The 16,391-nt window shown below is 34.9% G+C and overlaps 1 protein-coding gene across 19 annotated transcripts in view; it reads left to right on the forward strand.

The window, feature by feature from the left end:
• The window catches only part of LOC145285776 (ralBP1-associated Eps domain-containing protein 1-like), a 309,459-nt gene that overhangs the window by 136,387 nt on the left and 156,681 nt on the right, over positions 1-16,391 (forward strand). For all 19 annotated transcript variants that reach the window (XM_080134142.1, XM_080134129.1, XM_080134137.1 and 16 more), the window contains exon 3: positions 3,393-3,437. In XM_080134142.1, coding sequence (XP_079990268.1) covers positions 3,393-3,437 — 45 coding nt within the window. The remainder of the gene's footprint in view (positions 1-3,392; positions 3,438-16,391) is intronic.

The raw sequence follows: 16,391 nt of genomic DNA on the forward strand, positions 1-16,391 counted from the left end.
ATAATGTGAAGATATGTCTTTTTATGCCCTAATCACCTAGGAACGATTTATACTCCAATGAGTCTCATGGTGACCCTCCATTGGATGATATCTCCTCTAGTGCACCATACGTGAAGAACCAACTCTTCAATGCATTGCATACTGCTGCAGCCTTCCCCAATTTGGTATTAGAATTTTATCCCTTTTCTGGGCACTCCTCCAAACAATATAGTTGGTCTGCCATCGCCCAGAATTGCCGGACTTTCGGTGGCAGTTTGTGTTATGACTTCGGGAACCCGTCTTGTATATATATATCACTAATGTTCGGCATTCCTTTTCAGTGGCTGCAGCTGTAATTGCTGCTTGCATGGCCCCCTCGATCTACTGAGTAGTATCAATGGTCCTTAATGTGTTATGTCTTGACGGTGCAGGGTATCAAGAGGTGTAGTCCAGTGTGGCATTAAGTTTTCCAGGAATATGCTTAATCCGGAACCTGTACATTAACGACCGTTCTTTGAAAGAAAACAAGTGAAGGTTCTTTGTTTTCCAGGACCTGATTTAATATTTTTACCAGTGGCTGGTTGTTCACTATAACTAATAAATCTGGGCTACCCAAAACGAATATCCTACAAGGCTCCAATCCATATATCAATGCCAGAGCCTCATCCCCTATAGGGGAGTAGCGAGATTCTGCATCCTTCGTAAACCAGGATCTGACCAAAATCATTTTCCAGTGATCCCTCACCACAGTTAGGTCATAATTCCGTTGGGCATTGGCAGTGTTTCTGGAACGTAAAATACCGATGCCAACCTTGCTATAATCTGTTAAGAGGCAAGTTGCCCTGTTCATTTCAAATGTTTTGAGCCCCCCCCCCCTCTGCTGCTAAGTATTTTTGAATGGTGTCGTGTTGAATCAGTTGTTGACTCCGTTGTCAACATCTCTGGTTTTCGACACCCTTTTTGTAAGTGTCCAGAAATCCTGCAATTATGACATCTAAGTTCCCTTTCCAGATAGTTCTTCTGTCCTTTTAGCCCGTTAGGGTGTAATGTCCTCCCACACCCTTCACACAGTTTATTTCAAGGGGTTCTGAGCTCCTCCCTCTCCCAAGACAGTTCCTTCTCTGACCTCATTGAGCCAAACGTTGCACGCTCGTTTAGGCTGCTTTACAAATGAGGAGTAGACGTATCTGTTGCCTCTAGACTAACCAGTCTGTGGAATTTCTGTTCCACTGTCATCAAAATATTGGCTTCGGCCAACAACTTGCACTGATATTCTGTATTTGCAAGTCTAGCTATGAGTTGGCCAGCCACCATGTCCTCCGAATAATTTATAGTTAGTCGGCAACTCTCATTAGGACACTTGTCAGTAAAATTGTAAAACCTCACTTGGGACCGAAGCTTTGCTAAAAACTGTGCAGGACTCTCCCCTTCTTACTGTCTCGTATTGTGGAATCTATGCCTATGCCCCTTTTGATGTAGACCTTTCACTGCAACGAGTCATATATGCCATAGGAACTGTTCTTCTGTGGCTATACTGAGTTTTGGCTCCTTCTAGTTTGAACAAAAGTCTGTTTACCTCGTTCGAGCAAGCTGTTCTTAATTCATTGCATATTTTCACAGGGTCGGGTAAACTGCACATTTGTTTGTACCGGGTCCATGTGTCGATTAACAACAGCCAGTCCCTGTCAATGTAACTATCTTCGAATACTGGTGTGTCCATTTTTTTAGTGTGGAGTCGATTTGACACATTTTCCTTGCCGGCGTAAAACTCATTGTTTTCTTTCTGTAAATTTAACAACTTTAGTTGCAAGTAATTTTCATCATCGCGTTGTCCTGACACCATTACTATTCCAGTTTCACTTAAAAAATAATCCGGTAACAATAAATCCTGTAGAAATGGATCCTGTTCGTAGTGCCATGTAAAGTCTAGAACTAGTACTGAATTTATGACCCCCTATGATAACCGGCGCTCGACTCTTTCCCCTGACCTGTCTCATCGGTTGTTCCCATTCTCTACATCAGTTTCAACCCAGTCCGATGAGGCTGACGAAAGTTTTTAACAGACATACGAACACACAAACATTAAAACAAAGTATAAAAATTATGAAAGTAAAATATATTGCTTAGCTTTTGGACTTAAAATATTCATCACTAGCAGGGGTACCCGGCGTTGCCCTTGTTTTTAGAGGCGTGTGTGGTTGGGAGGGGGTAAAATGAAAACAAAGACAAATCATAACCCTGTTTAAATATTAAAAAATATACAATATTAAAACTATAAAGAAAAAATCGTGTAAAAAAAAAAAAAATAAAATAAAAAAAATAAAATAAAATGAACATGATGCAATACGAACGGTCCGGCGGTGCCCGTGTGTTTGAAAAATCCCCAAAAAGTTGGGGGGGGGGTCGAATCATTGAGGCGAAAGCGTAAAAAAAAAAAAACGTGATGAATTAACTAAAAAGTGAAAGTTTGTTTTGGTTTAGTTTCAGTAGTCACATCACACTCGAATTCTAAATGAATGTTTTTATTTTCTCGAATTCTAAATTAATTTATTTGTTTTAATTTTAATTTAAGAGTAATGCAAGTGAAAGCACGATATCGTTGCATTGTAATCTTTGTGTAAAAATAAATGTTGAGTTGAAAGTACTAATTAATAAAGGTTATAGTTAGATTTCATGGTTAGTCGTTAAAACCAGAAGTAAAATCCGGTTAGTCTCGCAGATTGCGTCTTACACTAACAAAAAAAAAAAAGCAAGAAGAAAACTATTAGTAATTGCGTTTTCGCGTTTTTAAAAAAAAATTTTCTTTTATTTCTATTTTATTATGGAAAAAACAGAAAGCATAAATCAGGGAAAAAAGATTTAAAAAAAACAAAAAAAAAACGGCATAAGTAACCTTGTACGATTCCAAACCGGTGTGTTTCCATGTTGTGTTCCTTGTGAACGCATCCGCTGTGGTCTAAATGGGGAGAGGGGAAAGGAGGAATTTAATAGAGAGAAAAGATGTTGCAACTTACATTGAATCTAAGCGATTTTGGCAGTGGACTCTCACCGGAAAAATATAGGAATGTACCATTGTCGAAGAACTGTAGAGGTAATAGGCCTATAGCAAACCTCAGATAATGTGCTACAGTCTGTACACATTACATTTGCATGTAATGTCATGATTTTTAATCCTATTTAGGTCAAAGTTGGAGGGGAAAAAATGAGTTCATTTTATTTATATGGAGAGGAGATGGAGATAAACAATTTGTGTGTGTGCATATATGCCAGTACTGATTATGTACAACATCTTATGAAACCTTTTTATGCAGTTTTTTCTGTATTCTGTTATTTTGTTTGACTGTTCTAATTAATTTTGAAAAATATTTGACCATTTTAATTCTGATCATTTTTTTTTATTTGACTTATTACAGGAATGGAGATTACTTTGCCCAAATTTCATCGAGCAAATGGACACGGTCAGTTGAATTCTTATATTACATAACAGTAATTTTGATTCATTTTTAAGGTTTCACAATGTAATGCTGATAAGTTTTACAATTGTGAAAGTGAGCATATTCAAATTTTTCTCTAAATATTGATTGACCATTGCACCTTTGAGAGAAAAAGAAAGTAATATGGCATGGTAATTTAGATATGAATTGTTACAGATAACATAGCAACAATGATATTTAGCTTTTAGAGCTAAGTGTAGAAATGATTTGCCGAATGTGTCAAATTTTAAAAATAGTTTATCAGGGCAAAGAAAACATTTTATTAACTTGAAAATTAGTAATTAGAGAAAGTAAAAAAGAAATGATTAAAAATATGAAGATGGAATTCAGGAATGGGACTTGCAGTTTCTTAGCTTGATCCTACTAGTTTATAAGAATAATAATAATGAAGACTTCTTTTCAAAATTAGATTAACACAACACTAGTTTATAGTCTCTTATTGTTTTTGTAATACATTCTACCTGATTTAATTTTGTACTTTGCATAATATGTCTGATCATATTACAAATAGCATTGTTCACTTAATACTAAAAAGGAAATTACATTAATAATGCATTTCCGTTCTATTATAAAAATTTAGGCTACACTAATATTGGCTTATTAATGTAATATATGGCATATCAACACTTTATATTTTCATTAAACTTATATTGTCATTTAAACACATTTCTAGATCTTCAGTAATCAGATATTTATTATAAATGTGTGTGAGTGTGACATACCTTAGTTTGCTGCCTCTTTTGTCCTTTCATGGCTGTGTGTCGCTTGAGTTGACTTGTGGCTGTACTGCTGCTGTTCTTTCTACTAATTCTCTCTCAGTAAAGTTATTTCATAAATAGCAATAATGGAAACACCAAGGTTCTGTGTTCTTTGATACCATTAAGTTTATTGGATTTCAATACAGCAGATCAGAAATGCATCACCAAACGTTCTTCACTAGCCCATCATTTTTTGGTCTTGCAATTGTTTGGTTATGTCTTAAAACATCCTCCCAAGGACAACTCTGCTAAAAAAACATTTTCAATATCACCTCATAAACGTGATCTTGTCAAAAACTCTGGCCAATTCTCACTCATGAATTGAGGCCCTGCTGCAGATGTCTGCACCCATTAATCTTTCTGATGTGAACTCATAACCTCTTCCTGTCACATCAACCATATACGGCTGTTTTTGTGACAGGTTTTGAACTCTGTGCCTTCTCAAACTAAAATAGAGCTCATTTCTAAATCTATATACTTGTAAGAAGATTCTCTGGTTTAGAACTAATACATACAGCCACATGGCCAAGCAAAAATATTTTGTTTTTTTAACCACTAGCAGTTCAGCCCGGCTTTGCTTGGGCCCTATGTACTTTTCATAACTTTATGTGCATATATATATATATATATATATTAAAAATTTTGACTGGTGTCCAGTTGACCTACATCTAAAATTTCAAGTCTTTAGACCCAAAATTGGTGGAGGAGTTTGGCAGAGTCTGCAAAGGTTGACTCTTTCAAATTTGACCTCTTGACAGCCAAATTTTCACCCAAAAACTGACTTAAAAGCTTGCTGCATGTCTGAATACCCTTTATGTAAAATTTCAAATGTTTAAACCCAAAATTGGTTGAATAGTTTGCTAAAGACCGCAAAGGTCAAATCTTTTTAACTTTGACCTCTCGGCAGCCAAATTTTTTACCAAAAATCAATTAAAAAGTTTGCCCCATGTCTGACATTAAAAATAATGTTGTTAAACATATAACTGTATATCTGAACTTACAATTAGAGTTCACACGTTACATCGAGCTACGTCTGCTAAGTTCCATTTTTTTTTTTTTTTTTCAATTTTGACCCCATACCTTTTTTTTTTTAATTACCTTCTCTGCTCTGCTCTAATAACTCTGCAAACATTTTCCACATATCTCCATACTTAAAAATGAAAAATCTCCAAAAACAAAACAAGATTAGATCCAGAACTCCAACTCCTAACGTAGACCCTCACTACCAGGTCTCCTTCTCCAACGTCAGTCCTATGTTCCAACCTTTCAGAGGTTGAAATCCAATTGTAGGAAACTAAACCTTACCTATTATTCCAGTGTGAAACTGGCATTGGACTGACTGTTTCCCTAGATTAGTTCATGATTAAAGGATACTCAAACTTGATATAAAAATCTGTGGACCTAAACGAGAATCACCCTCCCTAAGAACGATTTTTGAATATACACCCCCAACCTCCCCATGTTAAGAACGGCTTTTGTTTTTTGTTTTTTGCAATTTTTTCAGTGGCTTATTATTGATTGGACAATAATATATGGGGGGGGGGTCTCATTCAGATCCATCAAAATCTGCCCCCCAAGATCGTCATGGACATGGAATATGTGCTTACAGTAGAGATAGCTTTCCATGTGGAAGGGACATCCCCAGAGAAGATCCTAAATTGGCGTATATGTGCTTCTGGGTAGAACTTGCTCAGAGCACCATATTCATATTTGCCCTTATAACAGTGGAGTTATATCATTGCGAGTATCTCTGAGAAAATTGATCACATTCCGTCTGCTCATCCCTCAGCTAACTTTCACGTCTGTGGAGATTTTAATATTCATAATTTTGAATGGCTAGCCTACTTAAACAAGATGGTAATATTGTGATTTCTCTATTACTTATGGCCTAACAGACCTAACACAAATTGTTCATGAACCCACCCATGTGTTGACACTGACAGACAGTATGCAAGTTTTCTAGACCTTTTTTCTGATAACTTGCTCAGAACTGTGCTCATCTTCCATTCTGTCTCCATTGGGATCTTCAGATCACTCAGTTGTCTTGGTAAAGGTAAAAACAAAATGTAATAAATCCTTTTCATCGTACTGTATATTAATACTCTTTGGCTGACTGGGATAACTTTCAGACATTTCTATCAGATATCCCGCTGTGTTCCATGTTTAAAAAAACTGTCTTCTATAGTATAAGACCTGACAGAATGGTTAATTGTCAGTATAGACCATTACATACTGCCCAAGAAATTCCAGCAAAAGCCTAACAGCCAACCATGGTCCACTCCAGAATGTGTTGCTGTCATTGTGCACAGAAACCACTATTTCCATTGCTATCAACGAAATAGGTGTTATGAAACTAAAATTACCTTTAGGACTGTCAGCAAACACTGTAAAAGAGTAATAAAGAATTTGAGAGACTCATATGCTCAATACGTCAAGTTTAAAAGTAGATGAGTAGCAGTTGGCTCCTGCCAGTGTTGGTGAATAATAAACAAGTTCCCGAACAGAGACAAGTCCTCTATCCGAACCATCATCAATGAACCTGAGGTGATCTCATCAGCATCTAACAAAGCCAAACTCTTTGCCAAAGACTTTGCAGCAAATTCTACCCTTTGCAACGAGGGCCACCTACCCCTGCATTTTCTTCTGTGATCGAAAACACTGCTATGCAACATACAAATATGTGCATGATGTCATCAAGCTTATCAAAGATCTTGATTCCAGTAAAGCAACTAGCCCTAATAACATTCCAATCATAATGCTCAAAAAGATTCAACTGGAACTATCTCCCATACTTATAAAGCTGTTTAAACGTTGCCTTAAAGAGAAATGGTTCCCAACACCCTGGAAAACTTCATTATTTTGCCCCTATTTAAAAATTTTGGAAATCAATCATCTGCTTCTCTGTACAGACCAATCAGTCTGCTATGTATCATGAGTAAGTTGCTGAAATCTTCTTTTATACAAGTTAGAAAAGCATTTCATCCAAGGCATGAAAATTGTTAAACAAAATGTTTTTACTATAGGCTTTAAAAATAAAGGTACAAGATTCAATTTGAAATTTATTTATCTTCAAAGTGCACTTTTTATAAATTTTACAAAGTAAGGTATAAAAATTTAATTTAAATTGAATCAAAAAATTACCTTGGATTTATTTTATGTAATGTACATTCTGTTGCACTTTAAAAAAAAAAATCATTGAAAATTTTATATCTATATCATTAATTGCTAGATGAAAGATAATGTTTTTAAACTGCAACAAAATATACATTACATAAAATAAATCCAAGATAATTTTTTGATTCAATTTAAATTAAATTTTTATACCTTACTTTGTAAAATTTATAAAAGTGCACTTTGAAGATAAATGAATTTCAAATGGAACCTTGTACCTTTATTTTTAAAGCCTACAGTAAAAAACATTTTGTTTAACAATTTTCATGCCTTGGATGAAATGCTTTTCTAACTTGTATCTTATCTTTTTAAGATTATATTTGAAACTCTCCTTCTCTCTATTTCAGTTTGTATTTCTCCTCACACCACAACTCATTTTTGCAACCCCCCTCTTTGTATTATTACAGGTCTGAATATTCTCTCTGTTTCAGTTTGTATTTCTCCTCACACCACATCTCATTTTTTGCAACCTCCTCTTTGTAATAGAGGTCTGAATAATGAGAAAATCTGAATTTTTTTAAACAAAAACTTTAAAATAACTTTTTTAGATGAAATTTTTAAAAACTTTTTTCAGAATAGAAAATCTTTAAAATTTAATAAGGAACATATTTCATATCGGTTTCATTAACAAATATTCAGTACATAACGAGAAAAATAGATGAAAATTTCAAAAGGACTGTTTAACTGGTTACGGTCAATAGTAGTCCTCGCCAGCGAAAGTCTTTGTTATTCTATTATTATTTAAAACATTTTGTACCCTGCTCTTTTGCGTGAGGACTAATAAATCTCACCTGTCTCTTAGTGTGTGTGTATGTTTATATGTTTTGCTAAAACTTTCAACACGCACAACCAACACTGACAAAAAGGGAATCGTTTGAAAACTCAGTCTCTTGGTCGACAAATATCCAAAAATTGGCCAAAAACATTCATTCTTTCACCATAAACTGCACCATTTTCTACAAAGAGGGGGTCACTTTTTTCGTCTACATTTTTGCAGTCATTCCACCTTGCGACATCGGCGTACGTATAAAACATTTTGAACGCCTGTGAAGTCACAAGTTGCATGCCAGAGACGACTAAATGCTTTCCTTTCTTTTTTCTTTTTTTTTTTTTTTCCACCTCCTTTTCCTCTAAGCTTTACAGGTTTGAGTCTGCCTGTCTGCCTGCTTACTACTTTTTTGTGCTTGCTATTTTCAATTTTTAGGAGGTTTCGATACTTTTTTTTTTTTTTCTTTAAGAGCTCCATTGATCAGTACTTTTACCATAAAACCTCTACACACCCGGGCAATGCCCAGTACCCCTGCTAATTTTTATTTTATTTATTTATTTATTTTTTTTTTGCGCTCACGCAGGTACTCACGGATATTTAATTATTTTTTTAATAGGGACTTTGGTTGCTCAATACCCATGCTTGCTTTTTTTTTTTTTTCTTACAAAATTTTGCTTTCAGTTTCACTTCTGGCTGATGGCATCCAAACGACCCCCACTCCCTGTCCCCGTTATCATTTTTTTTTTTTTTTTTTTTTTTTTTTTAAATTAAAAGTAGATTTTACGATCGGGCAACCTACCCCCATTCTGTAAATTGACCAAAACACCTTTAGGCAACGAAAATGTCATATTCCAAAAATTACATAAATTGATTAAATAGTGTGATTTTTAACAAAGAAAATCAAATTCTATGAGGAAGCGATGTGCCCTGATCTTCCATATTTAATGAAGACAGATAACTTAATTCAAACTACCAACATTTTAAAACAGTCTTGTAATAGATGGAATATAGTATTAATCGCTAAAAATCGCAAAAAGTATTTTTTATATTTTTCAATGTATAACAAATATTTGATCAATTAATGATTTTTGGAATATGACATTTTCGTTCAGTGGCAGCATAAAGATTTCTCTGCGTTTTTATTTTTAGGTTGAATTCTAAATAAGCAATAATTGTATTAACAATATTCAAACATTTTAATCATTTTTATATTATAAAATAAAATACAAAACAATCAAATGTGATATTTTTGGGAAAAGTAATAAATTCTTTTTGCATTACAAAAATAATATCGTAACACATGTGCATCAGGCGTTCTTTCTTGAATTGGTTTAAATAAAAAAAAAAAAAGTGGAATTATTTCACTGACATTGTCGTGGGGCAGTGGTTAACTAGGTTGGGTTGTAAGCTTTTTTTTTTTTTTTTTTTTTTTTTACACAGTGATCACCACTTATCAAGGCCCGGAAGCCACTCAGGGATAAGGGTTATTGCAAGTACATTACGTTAGTGTGGAGATTTGATGAAGTGTTTACTTAAGGGGGCGGTTCATTAGGAATTTGTTAACGTTGGACTTGAACACATCCAAGTTGTAGTCAGGTGGGAGGCGTGCAGTTCTAAGAAAGAAGCTTTGTTCATCGAATCCACGTTTTGATTTAGGCACAGATATAGTGGGGGAAATTTTTTACAGTGGATTCAGCTAGGCGGGTGTTTTTCGTGAAAGATTGGCGAGGGGGGACCAGAGATTGGAGTTCAGACGAGCACCTTCCATGGAAATAAAGATAAAACAAGGATAGACTCGCAACGTCTCTTCTGTGGGAGAGAGGTTGCAGGGTAAAGAAAAGGGCATCCCCCACTAAGCCACGAAGTCTATTTTGTACTCTGTCAAGGCAGGATAGGCTGTTTTTAGCATCTCCTGCCCAGATATGGCAACAGTATTCCATCCTTGGGCGTACTTGGCTTTTATATAGATAGAGAATTGCATCAGTAGTGAGATATCTTCTGGAGCGGTAGAAGGATCCCACCATCTTTCCAGCGACCGTGGCAACAGACTTGATGTATGTGTTCCATTTCAGATCAGGAGTAAAGGTCAAACCCAGAAGCTTGTCAAAACACGGGGCCTCACCCAGACGAGAGCCATCAATCACAATTGATGCCAGATGGGGATCAGAGCGTTGATGATGTAAAGATAGGAGTTTGGTTTTTGATGCATTAAAGGTAACCAGCCACGTCTTCCCCCACTGAACCACGCGCTCGAGATCAGAGGAGAGAGAATCAGAGAGAACTTTGTCATTTACAGCCTTTGATGTGTTGCCGTAGATGGTCGTGACATCAGCATAGATGTCAACGAATGAGTTAAGTATGTGTTTAGGGAGGTCATTGATGTAGATCAGGAAGAGAGTTGGGCCCAGCATTGACCCCTGAGGGACTCCAGCATTTATATTGCAGGCCTCCGATTTTTGTCCATCTACCACTACTCTTATGAGCCTATCAGAGAGAAATGATTTCATGATTTAGAAAACATTTCCAGTTATACCATAGCTGGAAATCTTGTGAAGTAGACCCTTATGCCATACCTTGTCGAAGGCCTTTGATATGTCAAGAGCAATTGCCCTAGAAAGGAAGCCTTTGTCAAGAGATTCACTAATCTTGTGGGATATAACCGTCAGCACATCTGCGGTAGATCTTGCAGAGCGGAAACCATATTGTGTGTCACTAAGAAGGTTGTTCCTGCTGAGGTGGTTGACTATTTCTCTATTTAATATGGATTCCAGCAACTTACTCATAACACACAGGAGACTTATTGGTCTGTACTGAGAGGGAGATAACTTATCACCTGAATTCTTAAATACAGAGCAAACTGATGAGGTCTTCCAGGGAGTCGGAAAGCACTTCTCCTTAAGGCAGCGCTTAAATAGTTTCGTAAGTATGGGAGCAAGTTCTGGTTGAAGCTTTTTTAACACTATAATTGGGATGCCATCAGGGCCAGTTACTTTACTGGAATCTAGGTTCTTGATTAGCTTGGCGACCTCATGCACGGATATTTATATGTTACCTAGCTTGTTCTGTGTTATAGGAAGAAATATGGGGAGTTGATGACCTTCGTCGCATAAGGTAGAATTAGCTGCAAAGTTCTTTGCAAATAGTTTGGCCTTGTCTGACACTGACGAGATGACCTCTGGTCCATTGATAATGGTTGGGATAGAACGCACACTTCTGTTCAGGATCCTATTTGTTATTTGCCAAAACTGGTGGGAACCAAGCCGCTGATCAGCTACCTTGGATTTAACAGACTGGGCATATAGCTCTCTTGCATTTTTTATTACTCTTTTACAGTGGTTGCAGGCAGTCCTGAAAGCAGCTTTTATTTTTTATGTTCAAGCCCACATAACGGTGGTCTATTTTTTTTTCTTTTTTATTTCTGAAAGATTTAATATTTAAGCAAGGTTAAAAGCTTTTTATTTGCCATAACATTTTTCTTATTTTGAGCCTTATGTAATGTGATTTTTTTTTCCTTTGAAAACAAAAACTAAATTATTTTCAAGATCACTTAAACTAGTTTTCACATACTTTTGTTTTTTGGGGGGAGGGGAGGGTCACACCTCTCTTCACCCGGGCTGCATCTAATTTTTTTTTTCTGGGTGTTGCTCAATATCCTTACATCACCTCTCAGCACTCTGGCAACGCCAGGTACCCCTGCTAGTCTATTATATAAATCTCACCTATCTCTTTGTGTGTTTGTGCATATATCCGCTAAAAAACTTTGACACACGACCAACGCTGACATAATTGGTATCGTTTGAAAGCTCAGTCTCTTGGCCGATAAATATTCAAAAATTGGTGAAAAACATTCATTCTTTCACCTGGGCTGTATTTTACATGAAGATGTCACTTTTTTTGTCAACATTTTTGCTAAGTCATCATACGTCTTCCAATAACTAGCCTTATTTTGAACGCCGCCAACGTTGTTTGTCACGATGGACGCGGCGACTAAACCGTTCACTTTTTTTCACTTCCTTTTCCTCTTAGCATGTTCAAGCCTGCTTGCTTACTACGTTTTTTTTTTTTTTTTTTTCTAGAGCATGGGTTAATTTTCTTTTTGTTTGAAACATTTTTAGGGTTTTGTTACTCAATACCCTTACTATAAAATCACTCCACATCCGGGCAATGCTAGTCTATAATATAAATCTCAAACATCTGTTAGTGTGTGTGTATGTTTTTAAGTCTCACTAAAATTTTCCACACATGCTACCAACACTGACAAAATTGGTATCGTTTGAAAGCTCAGTCTCTCAGACAACAAATATCCAAAAATTGGCCAAATTCATTCTTTCACCATCAACTGGGTCATTTTTTACGAGGGGGCAATTTTTTGTCGACATTTTTGCAAAGTCATCATACACCTTGCAATGACTAAGCTTAATTTTGAACAGTCGTATATCACAGTAGATGTGACAACTAAACCGTTTGCTTTATGTTCCCTTCTTTTCCTTCTTGCTTGCATAGGTACTTGCTGCTATCTCCATTTTTTTAGGGGGTTTTGAAACATTTTTTTAAGGTTCCGATGATCAATACCCTTACCATAAAACCTCTCCACACCTTGGCAACGCCAGGTACTCCCGCTAGCTTATAATGTAAAAGGTAAAATGTGTGTTTGTATGTCTGCCAAAAACTTTTCTCAGCCGCATCGGACCGGGTTGAAACAGATACTGTCTGAAAGAGCGATGTCTCATTTGAATAATATGTGAGAATTTAAAAAAAAAAGTGCAATTATTTCATAAAGAAATAAACGTTTATAACAAGGAAGGGTTAGAAAAAATGGTTCCTTTTTAAACGACTTTAATAAGTACTCATATGCATGAAGCATTCTTTCTTGAATTGGTTTAAATAGAAAAAAGCGACGTTATTTCGCTGATAGTGTCATGGGGCAGTGGGCAACGAGGTCAGGTCATAAGCTTTTAGTTTTCATGTTCGAGCCCACATAACGGTTTTTTTTTTAACGGGTTTTATTAGTTTTTGAAATTTTTAACATTTAAACAGGGTTAAAAGCTTTATATTTGCCATAACATTTTTTTTATTTCGAGGCTTAAGTAATCTAGTTTTTTTTCCTTTTAAAACAAGGACAATTATTTTCAAGTTTGCTTAAACTGTTTTTCACATACTTCTTGTCTCCACCCGGGCTGCGTTTCATACGAACATAAATGTGTAAAAGATGATAAAGTATAAGGTGATAGCATACATAATAATATACATGTGTGGAAGGTGAGAATGTATGTACGAACATAAATGTATGTGGAAGGTGATAATGTACATACAAACATGTGCATGTGAAACTTCCCCTCTTCAAGAAGAGAAATCCATTGTTTTTGTGAGGAATGAAAAAAAACTCCCCTTTTTGGAATACTAGCTGCATTATTCAGGATACTTTGAAGTAAATTCACAAAAATATTTTTCAACTTCATTTCAGCATGAAAAGTTTGCTAGGAATGACGTCATGACGTTAAAATTTGAGATTGTAACATCGTGACAAGCAAATTCAGTTTTCATATAATAATATATATCAAATCAACAATACGAAAGAAAAGGATTTATTTTGTGTGATTATTTTTTATGAAAACTGCAAATGTTCATCAAATTCAATAATAAATGAATATTGGTTAAAAATTCAATTGACATTCAATGAGTTGTGATTAATTGCTTTGAGCAGAAAATTGTTTTTTATTGAACTTTCGACTGTTATTGTGCATTGTTTTTACTGTAATTCCAACAATATATGTATTTGTGTCATTTACCAATGTCATAAGTGTTTTATTTTAATTAAAAAAGAAAAAAGTGTTTCACCTTTCCCATAAAAAAAAAACAAAGATTGAAATATTGTTGCTATTCACGTGTTAGCAATTATTGGTAAGTGCAATATTTTCACATGTTTCTTTTTGACTTTAACACATGTCAACCTGAAAAGCGCTCCATTTACTTTACATAAAAATTGATTGAATTCGCTTTCAAGTCTTTTGCAGGATAAGAGTAGGGGGGTGATGAGGGTGATTTGATTCTGAATTGAAAATCTGGGTGAGGGAGGGAGCAAAATATTTTTTTAAAGAATAATATGAACTTGATAATACTGTATTTATAAATATTAAATGCAATCTATTATAGCATGATAATTTCTTTCTTTCCTGCATTTATAAATGATAGTTTATATCTGCATGAGTTTGTATATAAAAATTTGTTTTGACTTTTTTTTTTTTTTTTTAACTTGTTTTTATAATGGAAATCTGAATCAATTTTGATTGTTAGAAGCCCAAAATATTTTTTATTTTTATTTTTTTTTATATCACTTGTTTGGCTTACATTGCCGAGATTTCAGTCTTTGCAATCTTCACAGAAGCAATTTATCATTGGGAGCGGATACACTATTTTCTGGGTGGGGAGGAGAAGGTGATTGTGATGTGAGATAGTTGTGATTTTGTTTTGGCGGGTAGTGTTCCAACGTTTCATACAAATATTATTTTTTCTGAAAGGTTTAAGATGGTCACTCAGTTCTCGCGCGGATGTTTCGTTATCTAAGTTTCTCACAAATAAAATTGTACTGAGTTTCAGACAATTTTCATTATTCAGATTTTCTTTCATCTACAACATTCGCTACAATGATAGTTCAGCCTTTGTTTCAATTCATATTTCAAAGGTATTTGAAGCTGGTTCATTACTTCATTCTATTTGCAACCATCAAATACATTAATCAATTCATCTTATTCGTTCTTAATAATTCCTTTGGGACTTTTTTTTTTGTTTTTTTAAATTTGATTCAAGTTAATACGATTGAGAAAATAGAATTTCCCACATTTTTTATGGTACATGTGCTTCCATCTGGTGCTTGTAATTTGGCATTTTTATTAAACAAAATACATGGAAGCTTCATATTCTGTTGCTTTATGTACTGAAAAGATATTCAATTTTTGTTGGGGAAATTATGAAAATCTGATTTCCAATAACTGGAAATCTTTTTCATCTCTACTATAATAAAGTCGATTTGTTTGAATTTGAGGGTGTGATATGGAGCAGAGTCCTGTTGCCACGTGTATGGTCTTTCTGCAGCCATCCTTTCCACTCTCTCCACTTGACAATAGACAACAACTTGGTATAGCCATCTGAATTGAGTTTGAATTCATTTTTGAAAACGTGGAAAGGCTAGCCTACAGTCCACACAAATTCTCACAGGTCACGAAGATCAAGTTCATCAAACTGTAATAGTCTTTTCTTTTTTTTTTTTTTGTCAATCAATCACATATTTCTACTTGCCATTCATACTAAATAATTTTTTGCGTACATACTAAATAGTTTTTTTGTGTACATAATATAATTTTTGATAGTATGAAAGTAGTTTTGAAAGTAAAGTCTCCTATTTTTTTTTTTAACTCAAAAGTGGAGTGGTACTATTCATACAAGCAACCTTTTGTGCTTCGGAATTTATTATTCTAGTCACCACCATTCTCAAAAAACTTTTGCCATGAATTCAGTAATGCATCTCTGCTTCTGATGCACGCCCATGACGAGTTGCTTTTGTAGAGTCTCACAGCATCAATCTGCAACAGAGGAAACTTTCAGGTCATGAATGCATAAGTTCAGCCATCATAACAATGCAATTTGCAATCTCCTCTGATTTATTTGAACAGAATAAAAAAAATAGGAGGCATTACTTTTGGAATGCTCCTTATATATAAATAATTTGGGCCAATGGTTTATTTATCTCAAAACCACTATGACGGAGTAACATTAAATCAAATTGTCAAGGCAATGCACTTTTTTGTTATATGAATCATGTGTTTAACGCTATAAATATTCCACTGTTCATTCATAAAAATAACAATTTAAAAAAAAAAAATAATTTCCACTACGAATCTTATGAGGCACCTGTCACAATGATTAATTGAAAAAATTAAACCACATATCCTGTCACGTGTGTCATTTTTGTCTCTGATTCTTTACAGCAAATTTTGGATTTGCTCGTCATTCAGTGGACAATCCTATTTTGAAAGCATTTTCTGTTGATAACGTTCATTGTGTTGAGAGATTCTCAATCTTTTATAACTATTTCCTATTGTTATAGTCATTCGTTATTGACATTTTTTACAGCATTCCTCTGATGTATGTCAGCTAAAAGATCTAAGGAAACAATTTTGTGAGAATGAATCTACAAGTTACAAGCTATTTCAACACCTTAAT

Source organism: Euprymna scolopes, chromosome 10 (genome assembly GCF_053919585.1).
Source record: "Euprymna scolopes isolate OS-2025 chromosome 10, ASM5391958v1, whole genome shotgun sequence".
Classification (NCBI taxonomy): Eukaryota; Metazoa; Mollusca; class Cephalopoda; order Sepiida; family Sepiolidae; genus Euprymna; species Euprymna scolopes.